Here is an 18315-nt window from a genome sequence, read left to right as displayed (position 1 = left end):
ATGGTGTGGTGGTGGTGGTGGTGGTGGTGGTAGCGGCGGCGGTGTGCGTGCCAGGAACAACTCTCCGTGGCTGGTAATTACAGATTCCCTGGTGCCCGACCCGCCTCCGCCTGGACCGGTCCGCAGCCTTCCTACCGACACAGCCGCGGCTCCGGCAGGCTGCTCCAGGCCGCCCGCCGCTGCGGTAATGTGGTCGTGTCGGGAGGGAGGGGCGGCCACGCTAATGTCGGAGGGCGTGCGGGAGGCAGGGAGGGCGCGGGCGTGCTTGCAGGGCGGGCCCGGGAGCCAGGTCGTGCGCGTGGGCGGGGAGGGCGTGCAGGTCTGGACTGGAGAGTAAATCCAGTAGCCGGCGTGCATTCCTCCCACGGGGCGGGTGTATTTATCCCCGCCATGGCAGCGCCCCGCGTCCCTCGCCCTCGCCCCTCGCCCCGCCGCCCCCCAATCTTCCTGGGACACTCAGCGTCCACCTGACGCCCGACTCTCAGGTTCTCGCAGGAATGAAAACAGCAATTACATTTTCCAGCACAGGCGATGACGCTTCTTGCCCTCGCAGCCTCAAAACTCTCGCGTGCTTCAATACTTCATTTCCATTCAACTTTTTTTTTTTTTTTTTTTTTACTTGATGCGCCAGTACTCGTGCTGCGGCGGTGGCTGGAAGGCTAGGTGGCTGGACGCGTGCCAGCCTATCGCGCCGTGTGTCGTGCTGAGGACGTTGAGTGAAAGTTAGTTCCAATCGACGACGCTGCGCAAAGAAATGTCGTAAAAAATCAATTGCCTGTAAGGAATAACACTGGTACTGCAACCTCACACATCACAGGAACATCTGCCGCGCGGCGCAGGGACGAGGCGACACACGGCGGCAGATGAAGCAAGGGAGGGAGAGTGAGAAGAGAGGAGAGGGAAGTGGAGATGAAAGCGGAGAGGTGTCAAAGTAATAACACGACAGCACCATGAAATGAACGAGGTGACACAGAAAGAGAGAAGGAAAGAAGAGAAAATTTCAAAATAATAAATAAAAAATAAATAAATAAACCCAACAAACTGACACTACGAAGGAAGAAGAGATAAGGAGAAGAAAAAGCAAAATAAAGGAGGAAAAGTCGGAGAGAAAGAGAACCACATTACAAGACAGAAAGAGACACACGGATGAAAAAAAAAAATGGAAAGTTACTGAAAAAAAAAAAACAAGGAAAAAGGAAAATGAGAAAGAAAGGAGTAGAAAAAAAACGGAAAATACGAGAAGGCAAAAGAGGAAATAAAAACACCGACAAGAAAAACGAAAGAGAAAACACAAAAAGAGAAGAATAAAAAAAAAACTGAAAAAAGTAGAGAAGGAGGAAAGAGAGCGAGAGAAGTGAAAAAAAGACCAACAACAACAGCAACTCAAAAAGCAACACAAGAAGAAAAGAAGAAAAAAAAACAGGAAAAAGAAGACGAGGAAAGAGAGAAGAGGAAAAAAAGACGAACACAGCAACAACTCAAAAAAGAAACAAGAAGAGAAGAAGAAGGATAAAAAGCTGAAAAAAGAGGCGAAGGAAAAAGAGAAATGGAAAAAAGAGAACACAAAAACTCAAAAAGAAACACAGAAAAAGAAGAATGGAAAAAGAAGTGGAGAAAAGAGAGAAGTGAAAGAACAACGACACCGCCTGAGAGTGTCGGCGCCCTGGTGTCGTGGCGTCGTGTGCAAAACTCCAGCGGGACAATCTTTCGAGTCATCGCAAAACTGACCCTTTGACTCCCGCCCCGGACACAGAGATAATGGAGTCTGGGCCAAAAGAGGAGCGAAATTACAAGGGTAGAGCCACAGTTACCAGTGACCATCATTACTCTCTGCAAGAACCCAAGGACCAGGGGTGACTCAGGTGCTGGTGAGGACTACATATTAACCTGAGGGTGTGAGGTATGATGCCTGACGGAGGTAGCCTGGAATAGATGTGTGTGTGTGTGTGTGTGTGTGTGTGTGTGTGTGTGTGTGTGTGTGTGTGTGTGTGTGTGTGTGTGTGTGTGTGTGTTTGCAGGTTCGGGAAGGTGTAGGTGTGAAAAGTGTGAGTAGACTGGGAGATGATAATTAGAAAGGTGTTAAAATCTCTCTCTCTCTCTCTCTCTCTCTCTCTCTCTCTCTCTCTCTCTCTCTCTCTCTCTCTCTATTGCCAAGACAAGCCAGCATCACCCTTCCTACACACACACACACACACACACACACATATAAAAAATTCTCTCTCTCTCTCTCTCTCTCTCTCTCTCTCTCTCTCTCTCTCTCTCTCTCTCTCTCTCTACTGCCAAGACAAGCCAGCATCGCCCTTCCTACACACACACACACACACACACACACACACACACACACACACACACACACACACACACACACACACACACACACACACACCGGGGGGAAGGAACAGCAGGACAAGAGGGAAGCAACAAGGACACATAAGTACTGACTCACTCTACACAGCGGACATGAAGCCCCGTGTCCATCAGATCTCCTCCTCTCCCCTCCCCTCTCTCTCTCTCCCTCTCTCTCTCGCCCTCTCCCTCTTACGTGCTAAGTGGTGTGGCGGGTATCACTTTATTGTATTGCTGCGTGAAGTGTGTGTCTCCTCGCGTTGCCTCAGACGGGATGACTTTTTACGTTTCTGATTTAGAGCTGTATTCTGGAGCACTTCACCACAAACGTCACTACTTTCCTTGGGTGTAGAGGTGATGCAGGTTCCTTAGTGCTTTCTTACGGTTCCAGTGAAAGGTTAACAAGATTTCTACATAATGAACGCGAGAAATGTATATTCAGAAACTCCTTCCCTTCTCACCACGACTATTTTCCAAGGCCACAGACATCTAGCTGAGTTTTCAAGACAGTTCCTTCTTATGATAAACTAGAACTCTTGCCAATCCATCACCATAACCATAAAAATACCTTTAAAAACACGAGTATCTTCAACTGGAAAATTGAAAAGTAGTGATGGTGACAGCAAAGCGTTTCAGAATACAGGCCATAGTCTTGAGAGCGTGGTTAAGGCCATCTGTGGTTTTTAAAATAGTCGTAGCGAGAGGCTGTTTTCTTATGGTTCTAGTGGAAGGTTAGCAAGATTTCTACGTTATGAACACGAGAAATAGTCTTGAGAAAGTGGTTAATGTTATCTGTGTGTTTTTTAAATAGTCGTAGCGAGAGAGCAAAGTGTTCAGTGACGTGGGTGTGTTTTTATTATGGTTCTAGTGGAAGATTAACAAGATTTCTACGTTATGAATAGGATAAATAGTTTTGGGAACGTGGTTAGCTCTGTATGAGAGCAAAATGTTTAATACTACACAAGACGTGACTCGGGTTTCTTTGTGTGTTTAAATACTGCTCTAGTGACAGGTTAACAAGATTTATATGTCATGAACCGGGTAAATTGTTTTGAAAATGTGGTTAGCTCTTCATGTGGTCTTTGAAAACAGTCGTAACGAGACAGCAAAGCGTTTAGGGGCAGATAAGTGACGCAGGTTTCTTAGTGTTTTCTTATGGTTCTAGTGACAAGATTTCCTCGTTATAAACTTGAGAAATAGTTTTGAGGACGTGGTTAGCTCTGTATGTGGCCTTCGAAAATAATCGCAGCGAGAGAGTGAAGCGTTTAGAGAGCAATATCTGTAGTGACGCGGGTTCCTTAGTGTTTTCTTATGGTTCTAGTGGAAGGTTAACAAGATTTCTACGTTATGAACAGGAGAAATAGTCTTGAGAACGTGGTAAGCCTCTCTGTGGCTTTTGAAAATAGTCGTAACGAGACAGCAAGGTGTTTAGGAGCACATAACTGACGTAGGTGTTTCTTAATGTGATTTCTTATGGTTCTAGTGACACGTTAATAAGATTTCTACGTCATGAACAGGAGAAATAGTCTTGAGAACGTGGTAAGCCTCTCTGTGGCTCTTCAAAACAGTCGTAACGAGACAGCAAAGTGTTTAGGAGCACATAAGTATCGCAGGTTTTTTAATGTGTTTCTACGTCATGAACAGGGAAATAATCTTGAGAACGTGGTTAGCCATCTATGCATTTCAAGTGGGCCTTCTTTTTTTTTTCTGTTGTCCTTACCTAGTTTCCCTCTTGCATAAAAAAAAATGTAGCCTTTGAAAATAGTAGTAGCGAGAGAGCAAACCGTTTATGAGCACACGTGTCATAATCACTCAAAACAAAGTACAGTGAAGTAATGGTAGTGATAATGTAACTTTTCCCATAATTCCTCACTTTTTTTAGGCAGCAAAATTTTAGAGAGAGAAAATACATATTCCTTGATGCTTTTTGAAATATACAGTAGCATTTTCAGGAATATCAAGAGTACTATTAGGTTTTTTTCCCCCTTTTTTTTATTCTATCAACTCTGTATATCTTTCTGCAGTTTTACAAAGTCCCGTTCACTCGCATTTTTATAACAAACAATGGACGAGAATCTTAACTTTAGACAGAAAGTGTAAAAAAGAATGAAAAATTGAAAGAATAGCGGAGTAATATCAGCAATCTTCTGTCGTGGATCTTGTTGCATAAATACTTCATTCTTTTCAATCTCTCTCTCTCTCTCTCTCTCTCTCTCTCTCTCTCTCTCTCTCTCTCTCTCTCTCTCTCTCTCTCTTGTTTTGCTGTGGCGGTATAACTCATTCATCAAGTTCCGTTATTCATTCTGTCCTTGTGATTCATCTCTACAACACTCGCAGTAAAACATGTACACGAGAATCTCAACTCTTAATCCATTCAATCCTGGGACACATTTTTACCTTGAGAGTTGTGTACGATTGGACCATTTCATTGACATTAGGAAGGTCTATGGATGTCAGAAGATTAATGGTCCAGATTCTTCACTATTTCAATCCCCACATAAGTGCCTGAAGCTGTATAAAATTGCCAAATAGTAAGCAGAATGAATATGGAAACGCGTCATGGTACTGAAGGGGGTTAAACAGCACGTGTACAAAAATTAATAAAAAAAACTAAGAAAAGCGAGGTGATTCTTCTGACGTGAATCTTGTTGCGTAAACACTTCTTTTCAATTTCCTAAGCTACGTCCAGTTCTCCACCTCCACTCAACACCACACTAAAACTTGAAACACTAAACGATATGAACAACAAAGCAAAAGTGACGCAACATTACTCATCTCGACTCAAGCACTGTTCTTATTGCATCCTTTTTAATCGTTGTTTCCTTTGCCTTCATTTCTTGCGTTCTTTTAACACTAGAATAAGGTAAAGATGATGTAGAGAATAGCGGTGTAATATTAGCAATCTTGTCTCTCCTGTTGCATCAAGTATATATATTTTTGTCACTTCACTACCTCGTGTTCATACGCACTGTACCAAAACTTGAATTCTTGAGGGAATGAAAACGAAGCAAAAATGAGAAGCAGTATTGATAATTCAGTCTCGCAGATCTTGTTAGACATTTTTTTCCCCTTCACTTGCTCTCATACAAAACACGAAAACTCAAATTCTACACGGTATATAAGAAAAAGAAGATCATAGTAATATTAGTAATCTTACCTCTCAAATCTTGCTGCAAAATTACCCTCTACATATATATTTACCACTGGCATTCATAGAGCAAAAGAAAATGTGAAAGTCTAGATGGTAAAGAGTATAGGAGAGGAAGTCAAGCAATATCACTGGTACCCTCTGAACTCCCCACTTGCTTCTGTATTTCTAACTTCCTATGACTTGACTTCATCCCTTTCAGTACTGGGACGCATTTTTACCTTGAGTTTTGGGTGTGATTAGACGATTTTATTGACATTACGAAGGGTCTATGGAGGTCAGAATATTAATGGCCAGAGTCTTCACTATTCAAATCCCACACATGAGTTTCTAAAGCTGTATAAAATCACCAAATAGCAAACAGAATGAATATGAAAACACGTCATGGTACTGAAGACGTTAAAGGGAAGTTTCAAAACATTCTATCTCTATTTTTCTGGCTCTTGGACCTGCAAGGGAACTGGAAACTAAGTGGGCATTTTTTTTTTCCCTTCAATATTGCCCTTTGCCAGTTTTTCCCCTCTTACAAAAAAAAAAAGAACAGAGTGTCCTTCGCGGGTCTCGTAGCACATAACACTTCATAACAACTCACTGCTGCTCTTCACTCCAGCAGCTGCAGGCGGGAACTCTAAACCCTAAGACAATATTAACCCTTACGCTGTCCTGGTCGCCTCTACGTAACATTCAGAGTGTGATTTGCACATGCACAGAGGAAGAGTATTAGGTTGATCTTCCGTTTTTCTATGCTGCAGAACTGAATGATATAGTGAACCTTTAGAATGAAAAAAAAAATGGCTGATACTGAAAGGGTTAAAAGGAGGAAAGTAGAAAAGATCTGTATATAAATTCTATTGCAGGATTCTTCTTTTTTTTTATCAATTTTCTTCGTTTCATTCACATTTATTCAGCACCAAACGGGAACTTTAGACTCTATATTACGAAAAGAAGCAAGAAAGATATCAGAAAGCTTTGTATGACTTAGTTTTATGATATTCCACACTTTCCACGCTTTTCACCCGCTGGCAAACACTAACCAACGAAACCAAAGATGAGAGAACACTAACGATAACAAAGTGATTAAAGCAATTATAAAGATAAAGAAAACTAGCAAAGAAAGAGGTAACAAACTTCACTGTTCTATCCGGATTCAGAAACGCTTTTGCTCTCTCACCACTATTATTTTCAACGGCCATAGAGATGATCAGCGGGGTTTTCAAGAGTATTTATCTAGTTAATAATGTAGATATTTTGTCAATCTGCCTCTAGAACCATAAAAACACCTTAAAAAACGCGTGTAAATTTAGATAAAGCTTTTTGAAACGATGGAGGTGGAGCACAGATTCTAATGTTTGAGAATACCAGCTAAAATGAACCTGTACTCTGAAACTCTTTGCTCACTCACCATCACTGCTTTCCAGGAGCTGCAGTTAAAGATACTCGTGTTTTTTAAGAGTACTTTTATGATTCATGTGATAGATTGGCAAGATTTCTAGTTTGTTTAAGGTAGATACTGTCTTGAAAACCCTGTGGCCTTGGAAAATTGTCTTGGTGAGAAGGGAAGGCTTTTTGGAATAGCGTATCTTTCTCTTTCTCACACACACACACTCACTCTCTCCCCAAGCTCTCCGCACTTCATTCAAGCATCCCCTGGCAGGACGCTCGGCCCCGCTAAGCCCCGGACAGGAGAGTATCAGAGTAATATTAGCAGGAGTAATAACAATTGTTCCTCTGACGGCAGCCTATCTCCCTGTCTATCACTTGAACCTGTTCCCGCGCTTCTTGTCAGCCTGGAAGGGTCGTGATAAGGAGCCCACGGTTACTCCTTCAGAAATAATCTCTATAATAACGCGAGATTGAGGAGAACCGGAAAGGAGAATGGACGGAGGGAGGAGATAGGAGAAAGAGATAAATAGATAAGAATTGTACGTCATATGTTGCTCTTAATTGTGATGGGAAGGAGAAGTAAAGGTAATAATTGAGTCTAGCCTTGAAATTAAAGAGGGAAAATGGGAAACGTCTGCGGTATTAGCTGAGGGAAAAACGTGAATGTCTTTATTGTAATTACTCACATTGTTTGTTTCCTTGGCAGATCTTCTCAAAATATAATAAAAAATAAATAAGAGGGAAAGAAAATTAGATAAAGCAAACAGGAAATACTAGATATGGATGGATGAACAAAAAAAAAAAAGAAGAAAAGCGAGTGAAGAAAACGAAATAAAACAAAATATGAGTGAAGGAAACGGAAAAATAAGAATGGAGTGAGTAAAAACGAAAAAAAAAGAAAGGAAACGAAGAAAAAAGATAAAGGTCAGGATAAGCAAAAAAAAAATATAAGAAATGTAAAGAAAATGAGAAATGTAAAGAAATGTAAAATATAAAAACAATATTAAAAAAGGAAGAGAAAATAGAAAAAAAAGGAAAAGGAGCAGTTATGACACAAATCCTTATCCTCGACAAAGAAAATGAGAAAAAGCAAAAAAAAAACAAGTACAAAATATAAAAGTGATATGGAGCAAAGAAAATGGGCAAAAATGCAGTTATGAAAAAGAAAATGGAAAAGGAAATGAGAGAAAGTAGAAAATAAATGTAAAATATAAAACAAGATAATACGAAGCAAAGAAAATGGAAAAAACGAAAAAATGAAGTTATGAGACAAAGAAAATGGGAAATTAAATGAGAGAAAGTAGGAAAATAAATGTGAATATATAAAAATGATAACACGAAGCAAAGAAAATAAAAAAAAAATAGGAAAAACACGAAAAAAAAAGGCAGCAATGAAAGATACTTATCCTTCAACATCAAATCCGAACAAATGAAAGTAGCAGTATTAATCAACATGAATTTTTCGGTATCTGAATGAATATATTTATCACTAAACCACCCCCGAGGTCACGCCACCATAGTTTGACCTTAATCACCCCTCACCCCTCTCCGTCACCTCACCCCGACACCTGCTACTTAACAGAGGACGTCACCTGTAATTAACGAGATGAAAAGACCAGGTGTTATTTCCTACCTGTTAAGCCACGAAATAAATCACGGTATCATTAATTTACACCTTCTAAAAGACTCCACACGGTATTGAAGTCTGATAGATTAAATGTTTATATTAGTACAATACTTTTTTTTTTTCTTTTTCATGTGGGTACGGTTTTTTTTTTATATTTTGTGGTGTTCCGGTTGATGTACGATAATTAACTTCCTATATACAATTCCTTGTGTTTTCTTTCTATTAGATTAGATGTTTATATTAGTACGATACCATTTTTGTCTCTATTTTCATGTGGGTACGATGTTTTTTTTTACATTCGGTGGTGTTCCGGTATACGTACGATAATTAAGTGCCTATCTAGAATTGCGTGTGTTTTTCTTGTAGATGTACGATAATTGTGTTCCTTTCTAGAATTACGTGTTTTCCTTCTAGTCAGACAGTCATTATTTCAATCTTTAAATATTTATCTACATTCGTTCAGTGTCAAATCATCCAGCCAGTCAGATAGTATATAGTTTAAACAGTCAGTCACCGAAACAGTCATCCGGTCAGTCAGTCAGTCAGTCACCTAGTCACATTCACATACTTCACCCACACCACCAGACAGTCAGCCAGTAAAGACACACTCACTTAACCAACCATCTACCCAGCCAGTCACATTACCACACAGTCACGTATAACCGCACTGTTCGCTACCTAGCCGCTGCCCAACTGTCACCTTAAGTTTTCTCCCACTTAGGCAAAATATTCCAAAACGCTTCACTCTCTCGCCACGACTATACGAAGGCCATGGAGACGATTAGCCGGGTTTCCAAGTGCGTTTCTCCTATCAATATTGCAGGAATAGTGTCTACCTGTCGCTGTAATCATAAAAACCACCTTTAAAAATCCATGCACGTATTCTAAAACGCTTATCTCTTCACGACAATTTACGAAGGCCATAGGGATGAATAACCGAGTTTCCAAATGCTTATCTCGTGTTAATATTGCAGGAATAGTGTCTACCTGTCACTGTAATCATAAAACCACCTTTAAAAATCTATGCACGTATTCTAAAACGTTTCTCTCTCTCTCGCCACCACTATTTACGAAGGCCACAGAGATGAATAACCAGGTTTCCAAGTGTATTTCTCGTGTCAATAGTGCAGCAATAGTGTCCGACTGTCGCTGCAACCATAAAAACCACCTTTAAAAATCTATGCACTATTAAAGTATTCTAAAACGCTTCACTTTCTCGCCATGAGTATTTACGAAGGCCATAAAGATGATTAGCCGGGTTTTCAAATGCGTTTCTTGTATCAAAAGTGCGGGAATACTGTCTATCTGTCACTGTAATCATAAAAAACAGCTTTAGAAAACCGTGCAGCTTCAACTAGATCACTTTTTTTAATGTAGTGAAGATGTGGCACGCTAGCCTTCACGATAAGGTTCCAAACGCTTTCAACTTTCATCGCCAGAGTGAAAAACGCGACAGAAAAATTAATTACAGTAAAAGGTGTCAACCCTGTGTCCGTGCGTCCGTGCGTCCGTGTGTCCCTTTCCCCCTTTATCCCTCCTTTCCTCTCTCAATCTCAATCTCCCTCTCCCTCTCTCTCTCTCTCTCTCTCTCTCTCTCTCTCTCTTACAGTGAATCAGCCTAAAAGGAAAACGTGAAATTAAGAGACATTAAGAGAGAGAGAGAGAGAGAGAGAGAGAGAGAGAGAGAGAGAGAGAGAGAGAGAGAGAGAGAGAGAGAGAGAGAGAGAGAGAGAGAGAGAGAGAGAGAGAGAGACGAGGCAATAAAGAAATCAGAAAAAAAAAACGTAACAAAAGAATTAAAAAAAAGATGCGAGAAAAGAAAAGAATAATAACTTGGGCTTTATCATCACTGTGTGTGTGTGTGTGTGTGTGTGTGTGTGTGTGTGTGTGTGTGTGTGTGTGTGTGTGTGTGTGTGTGTGTGTGTGTGTGTAATAACCTGCGTAATGTTACACGCTGAGTGGCCAGAGGGTCGGTACACGCCGCAGCGGAAACACTCCAACATTTAATATCTGTCAACACCCCGAGGCGAGACCAGCTGCGTGTTGGGTGTCATAGGCTGCCTGTCTGTCCCTCTCTTCCTCTGTCCCTCCCTCTGTCTGTCCGTCTGTCTGTCTGTCTGTCCGTCTGTCTGTCCGTCTACCTCCTGTTTGTCTTTATCTAGCTATCTGTCTCTTTTCTAATCTCTCTCTCTCTCTCTCTCTCTCTCTCTCTCTCTCTCTACATATTTATCTATCTATCTATCTGTTTACCTCAAGTCTAATTAATACGTCTTTTATTTTCGTCTATCTGTCTGTATTCCTGTCTCATATTTTGACTTTCTTCTATAAGTCTAACTACCTCTCCATCTTTCCCTTATAATCAATCTCTGTCTGTCTGTGAGTCTTTCTGTCTGTGAGTCCGTCTATCTCCCTGTCTGCCCTTATTTCCGTCTACCATCATGTATTCAGCCTATCTGTTTCTGTCTTGCCTCCCTGTCTGCTTCTATTAAGACTTCCTCTCTTTCCTGTCTCTGTAAGGAAGGAATGGTTTATCAATCTGTCTGTCTATAATGTCTATCTGTCTATATGTGTCTCCATCTACACGCTATCGTCGATTTTATTGTCAATCTGTCTATGTTTTAATCTAGAATGAGTTTATATCTGCCTATCTACCTGTAGCTGTCTATTGTCTGTCTGTCTGTCTATCTATCTGTCTGTTTGTCTGAGTTCCTTTCATCACTATCCGTTGTTCTTTTAATTCACTGCCTCGCTCATTTAATTTTCACCCAAGGGAGAGCAAAACAAAAAGGTTCGCTAGATTAAGGTGTTACGTTGTACTGCATCATATTAATCTCTCTCTCTCTCTCTCTCTCTCTCTCTCTCTCTCTCTCTCTCTCATAACTGTGCACCCAGACAAGTTTACATTAACACACACAAGCTGCTCCTGTTTTTCCCCTCCCACTTAGCTTTTTCTTCCCCTTCAGTTGTAATCTAATGGCAGGAAGGTTTCTCGAGCTGACACATTCGAAAGTGAAGGAAAAAATAAATAAATAAATAAATAAACAATAATAATAATGATAATAATAATAATAATAATAATAATAATGGTGATGGAAGGAAGAAGACAATGGTTGCTACGTTAATGGCAAAGAAAATGGGATATAAATCACTATTATAATGAATGTTAAATGGCTGACCCAACGCCTTATGGGAGGAGGAGGAGGAGGAGGAGGAGGAGGAGGAGGAGGAGGAGGAGGAGGAGGAGGAGCCAGGTAGGTGGGGTAGAAGAGACCAGATGCTATTACTCGCTTCCCACCTGTTGTGTGTGTGTGTGTGTGTGTGTGTGTGTGTGTGTGTGTGTGTGTGTGTGTGTGTGTGTGTGTGTGTTAATCTCGCTCAAACATTTAATCCTCACGTGGCTCTTTTAAAATATTAACACATCTACTAACTGAGAGCACACACACACACACACACACACACACACACACACACACACACACACACACACACACACACACACACATACAGTAACATTACCAATAACAGCATTTTCACGGTATTTACAACCACAAATACTTAAAAAATAACTCAATAAATAAACAAAACTCATTCAAACATTTCTAAACACATTCCTATACACACATTCACTCATTCCTCAGTTTCTTCAAAGGTTAAGTGTCCACCAACATTCCTTTCACTTCCCACCGCTTTACATTCCCTCCCGCCACTCTACGGTAGATTAACCCCTTCAGTACTGGGACGCATTTTTACCTGAGTTTTGGGTGTGATTAAACGATTTTATTTACATTATGAACCGTCTATGGAGGTCAGAAGATTAATGGCCACAGTCTTCACTATTTTAATCCCCCACACAAGTTTCTCAAGCTGTATAAAGTCATCAAATAGTATAAGCAATAGGAAACACGTCATGGGATTATAAGAGCACCAACCTCAAAACAGAGTACACTAAAACGTTGTCAATATTCCATTTCATACTGTCATTCCGTATATAGCAATACAGGTTTTCTCTTAGAAGTGTTGGTGTTTTTAGCAAGTGGAATATTGAAAAGATAAATGTTTTAGTGTTTTTAGTAAGTGGAATATTATAACGATAAAGAAGAAAGGAATTTTTTTGTGTGTGTTAAATTTGATAATGTAACTGAAAGATGAAGGAAAATATTCATTGAAACTTGAATGCAACTTTTCAATAAACTTAGAAGTGTTAGTGTTTTTAGTAAGTGGAATACTGTAACGATAAATGTTAACTAGAATATATTAGATGGAAGAAAGGAATTATGCTTTGTGTTAAATTTCATAATGTAAGTGAAAGGTGAAGGAAAATATTTATTGAAACTCTAATGCAACTTTTCAATAAACACAAGAATGGAAGAGAAAAGAATATATCAAGATTTTTTTTTTTTTTTATTATCAAGAGGGAAAAGATGTCCAAGGCAACATCAAATTAATAAAAATATGACCATTTTGTTACCAGTTCCCTTGATCTGATTATCTTTGTTTATATTACTCTTATTTCTACACTTTTTTTCCATTTTCTATCAATATTTCTCATGCAAACTGAAAACATGACATTTTTTTTCATCTACACACACTAATGAACGCTAAAACACTCCTATTACGCCAAACTAGGCCTAAAACATCAACCATTATTCTATTTCTACACTCGCATTTCTATATATTCTTCACGTAGGACTAAACTTTCAAATTATTATCAACTCATCCCTATTTTCTTTTTCATCTACGCACTCTAAACACTAACACACTCCAATAAAATCAGATTAGACAAAGAACATCAACCATTTATTCCATTTGTACACTTCCTTGCATTTCTTATCTTCGCGTACGACTAAACAACCTTTAAATTATTATCAACTAACCTTTTTTTTTCATTTACATACACTAATGAACGCTAAAATACTCAATCAAACCAAACTATACAAAGAAACATTAATTATTAGTCCATTTCTACACTTCCTTGCATTCTCTATCTTCATTCTTCTTGTAGGACTAAACAATCTTTATTCTTTTATTAATTCACACACTGATAAAACACTAAAACACTCCAATTATATCAAACTAGACAAAGGGCATCAACCATTACTCCATTTCTACATTTCTTTGAGTTTCCTATCTTCACGTGCGACTAAACCTTTATTTTGCACATCCAGTGAAGCTTCCCTTTTCCTGACCGTCATTGTTTTGTTTTCCAGGCGAGGCTATCCACCTGGCGCGGGACTTTGGCTATGTGTGCGAGACTGAGTTCCCAGCACGTCAGATTGCCGAGTACCTCTGCCGCCAGCACTCAGACCCCGCCGAGCAGTACAGACGCAAGGACCTCATTCTTGCCACGAAGTAAGTCACACACACACACACACACACACACACACACACACACACACACACACACACACACACAGTCATGATGGTCAAAGTTATTGTTTTTTTTTTCTTTTCTTGCATCTTTTCTTGTCATTTTCAAGTGTTTAATTTTCTGTTTTCTCTATTGTTCCTTGTACCTCTCTCTCTCTCTCTCTCTCTCTCTCTCTCTCTCTCTCTCTCTCTCTCTCTCTCTCTCTCTCTCTCTCTCTCTCTCTCTCTTCTGACCATAAGCTCCACTCCTTATGACCTCGTCCTGCTCCTCCTCCTCCTCTTCCTCTTTCTGACCCTCTCTTCCCTCTCACTCCCCCATCATTTCCCTCCCCCTTCGTATTAACTTCCACCTTTCTCCCCTAACACAGACCTTCACCTCCCCTGTTTATCCTCCTCCTCCTCCTCCTCCTCCTGTTCCTTCCATCGCATTATCTCCACCTCCTCCCCTTACAACGTCCCTTCCTCGCATCCTACACCCTCTCCCGCTCACCCCACCGACGTCCTACTCATGGCAACCGTTCTTCTCCTGCAGACAAATCACCAAAGAGCTAATGGACCTTCTGAACCAGGACCGGTCGCCTCTGTGCAACACGCGGCCGCAGATTATCCTGGAGCCTTCCATCCAACGACACCTCACCCACTTCTCTCTCATCACCCACGGCTTCGGCTCCCCCGCTATCGTCGCAGCCCTCACAGCCATCCAGGTGAGTCTGTACCCCAGCTCAGCACGCGTTCACTCATGCCCGTCTGTTATTCGTCCATGTTTTCTGAGACACACCCAAGCCGAGTCTCACCTCCCGTTTTCTCTCCCCAGAACTTCTTGACGGAGTCGCTGAAGCATCTCGAGAAGTCCTTCCCTTCTTCTAATTCCCACCTCACCGTCACGCCCTCCATAGACCTCAAGAACAAGGAGATGGAGAAGAAATAACGGCGTGGCCCACCGTCTTTCTCCCTCCCTCCCCCCGCACCCGCACCCGGACGGCCAGCCCCCCTGAGCCGCCGCGAGGGAGCGCCGCGCCCTCACCCCTGCGAGGATGACGCCCGCGCGGTCTTCAATGCCTCACTTCAGTGTCCGAGACTCATATCATATGGAGACCCCGGGCAGGCGGCGGCTCCTGCTCCTGCTGGACCAGCTTTCTCCAGCCCGGCCTGACGCTGCTCCCCTTCTGTACATAGACCCTTGGATAGCCCCTAAGGTTACTGCATGGCCGCCGCGCCGTGCCCTGATGGCAGACAAGTGCAATAGCGCACGGGAATTAGCGCAGAATACTCGGCTTTGTGGGAACGAAACGTAACGAAAGAGACAATAGAAGTGATTTCTGGGAAATTTATTTAAATATCCTCACCTCTTAGTTCTAAGAGGCTTAATGAATCTCACAATCAGTAGAACATTGTAAGTGTAGTTTGCTAAGGTTTGTACAAATGCCATATTGCCATATTTTGATCTTTAAGGATATAAAAGCTCCTTATCCACAGCTTACATAGTTTGCGACCACCAAGACGCGTCGCGCAGCAAAGATACAACATAGATTTGGATACATAGCGAGGCAGTGTTGACGAAGCTTCTCATGTGCCACTCATCATGGTAACCACCAGGAAAGATCAATGATATTGTGATGATATCTACTACCATTTAACAGTATTGTCTACGTACGGAATACGTTGTTTTGTATCTAGCGAGTAGCCAAACTTTGTACGTTATAGTAGTGTTATGGCGGAGGCCCCGTGCCGGTCGCCGCCACCCAAACATATCTGCCAAAACCATGTACCAAGTGCAATCTCTTGGCGATGTGATGTATCGATTAGACAGCCCGGCGGGCGCCCGGGCACCGCTGCGGTGACGGGGCGAGGGCGCCCCCAGCCCTCACAGTTGTAATATTTAGCCACCAGCAGGTGTCCGGGCCGCCCCGCCTCTTGTACAGTGTAGAAAGGACCTACAAACTTTATCTCTCTCTGGACGGGATTCTCTCACCTAACCTCCTGGCTGGGAGTAGCGTAGTGTTAATCTTACCTAGGTGATAGGAGCCACCCTCTCACTCAGGCGCCAAGTGTCAGGCGTCCTCCAGGCATGACAGAAACAAAACAATATTGCATACCACAATTTCCCACTTGCAATTTGAACATATCTTACTGTTAGTCTCTCTAATCTCTCTCTCTCTCTCTCTCTCTCTCTCTCTCTCTCTCTCTCTCTCTCTCCTCGTTACGTCTCCTCAAACGTTTTCATTACCTTGCAAGTCTTCCCTTCACTACGTTTTGCATATCAACTTCTTCTATAACCTTCCTCTTCTACTCTGTTCCTCTACTTACTCACTCGCCTCCCCGTCTCCCCTATTTCCCCTGTCTCTCCTGTCTCCCCCTGTCTCTCCGCTCAGTCGTTGCCTTTCGTTGTCCCATCATTGTGATCCTCGTAGTGTGCGATCTCTCTAAAGTGATCTGTACCTTCCCACAAGTACAATCAAGGGCGTGATTACCTTGCTCGCCTCTATTTATATAAGCTGCTTCTGTATATGTATCTCTCTCTCTCTCTCTCTCTCTCTCTCTCTCTCTCTCTCTCTCTCTCTCTCTCTCTCTCATTCAGCATATCACTGCTTGGTATCAGTATTTTTTTCATCTAGCTAGTCTTGCATTCACTCTGTATTTCCTCGGTAAGTGTATGGAAATTCTCTCTCTCTCTCTCTCTCTCTCTCTCTCTCTCTCTCTCTCTCTCTCTATGCAACAGCTAATAAGTTGCAAAAACTTCCTAACAAAGTCTCTCTCTCTCTCTCTCTCTCTCTCTCTCTCTCTCTCTCTCTCTCTCTCTCTTCTGCTCTCTCTCCTCACGTCCAGGAGGCGCCAGCAGTCCCCCCTTCACCCCCTCTGTGATCCTGCGGGACTTCCTTCAGTGGTCGTCTAACTCACCCCCTCAAGACTATCAAACTACTATTTTTCTATCATTATTATTTTATTATTGTGAACATAATGAGCAATGTGATGTATGTGATTAGTTGGTCTGATGTGAGATAAACATGATGTGACAATGGGTGTGAAGAAGCTGGGATGTGCGCACCGGCCATTTTCTTTCTTTTTTTAAGCTTCGGGAGGTTTATATAAGTTTTTTTTCGTATTTAACCAAGGGTAGGGGGCGATGCTCCCCTCCGAGGCTTTCCCGCCGGCGCGCGCATCCCACCGCTCCCCTTTGGACTTTGTTGTGAGGGACCCGCGCTAAGTTTTCGGCACGGTCCTGATGTCTTGTTGATTTTTCTCTCTTATTTTTTTATACCTTTTGCTTGTAAGACTCCGATTCTCAGTAAAGACAGCTGGGGCTCTGTTTGAGACGCAGCCGCCCCCCCAACTCCTGCGCCCTTGTCTCAGCCTCACTCTGGCACACTGATTCTCTCGCCTCGTTCTCACCTCCTTACTTGACACGCACTCATCACCCTCACACCAAACACTCACAAACACCGCACCGCCTCAGCTCATTTTTACTCATCTTTCTATCTTTTCCTCATGTTTCCCACATCCACATTCTCTCACTAACTTCTTCGTCATCCATTTCATTTATTTTCTTTCTTTCATTCAATCGAGACTTCTTTTTTTTTTTTTTTTCCTTCATGCCATTTGTCTATCATTCTCTACTCTCTTCCCTGTCACGGCTACACACAACACTTCATTAGTGTGGCCTCGTGGCTCTTTGGTTCAACACTCGACTCGCGGTCTGAAGGTTGCGAGTTCCATTCTGCCTCACGGTGACTGGTTTGGCTGAAGTAACTCGCTCTTTTCTGTCATAAAATATATATCTCTCTATCTCCTGTTTTGCTGTGGTGGTATAACTCATTCATTCATCATGTTCCCTTATTCATTCTGTCCTGTAATTCATCTCTACAACACTCACAGTAACACACGTACACTGACACACACTGATACACCACAACACACCACACCACACTCCGACACTGTCCCCTTGCCCTTCCAAATCTCTGCAATTAAGGCGTTGCTCAGACACCTTTATTTTCTGCAAAGGAAAGACTCTTTTTTGTTGCCCAATTCCAATGTAATGTTATATTATTAAATAAGGTATTTTATACTGTGTTTCCCCGCCACTTGGACGGGCGTGGTTGTTTTTTGTGTGTTCCTCCATAATGGAAGGTACCAACGTGTTGTATAGTTTATCTGTCAACTTGAAATAATTTTAATGCTAAAGGATGCCATATGTAGATTAATAATAAAAATCTTAACAAGACTCATTACTGGTCTTCTTCATCTTCGTGTGTGTGTGTGTGTGTGTGTGTGTGTGTGTGTGTGTGTGTGTGTGTGTGTGTGTGTGTGTGTGCAGTTCACGTATCACCTCCAAGGCTATAAGATCGCCATACCTACATACTAAAAGACGAGGTTATACTATTTAATGCCTCGCCACACAATAGACTGGTAAGTGAGGTGATCCAGTACAAGAGTTGAGACAGCCTGG

The 18315-nt window shown here is 41.9% G+C and overlaps 1 protein-coding gene across 10 annotated transcripts in view; it reads left to right on the top strand.

Moving 5' to 3' along the window:
• The window catches only part of LOC123507584 (transcription factor AP-2-alpha-like), a 211590-nt gene extending 193496 nt beyond the window's left edge, over positions 1-18094 (top strand). For all 10 annotated transcript variants that reach the window (XM_045260571.1, XM_045260569.1, XM_045260572.1 and 7 more), the window contains 3 exons: positions 13712-13853; positions 14404-14575; positions 14686-18094. In XM_045260571.1, coding sequence (XP_045116506.1) covers positions 13712-13853; positions 14404-14575; positions 14686-14799 — 428 coding nt within the window. In that variant the 3' untranslated portion in view covers positions 14800-18094. The remainder of the gene's footprint in view (positions 1-13711; positions 13854-14403; positions 14576-14685) is intronic.
• The last annotated feature ends 221 nt before the right edge of the window (positions 18095-18315 follow it).

Source organism: Portunus trituberculatus, chromosome 22, assembly GCF_017591435.1.
Source record: "Portunus trituberculatus isolate SZX2019 chromosome 22, ASM1759143v1, whole genome shotgun sequence".
NCBI classification, from domain to species: Eukaryota; Metazoa; Arthropoda; class Malacostraca; order Decapoda; family Portunidae; genus Portunus; species Portunus trituberculatus.
This window is presented reverse-complemented; position numbering and strand designations above follow the sequence as displayed.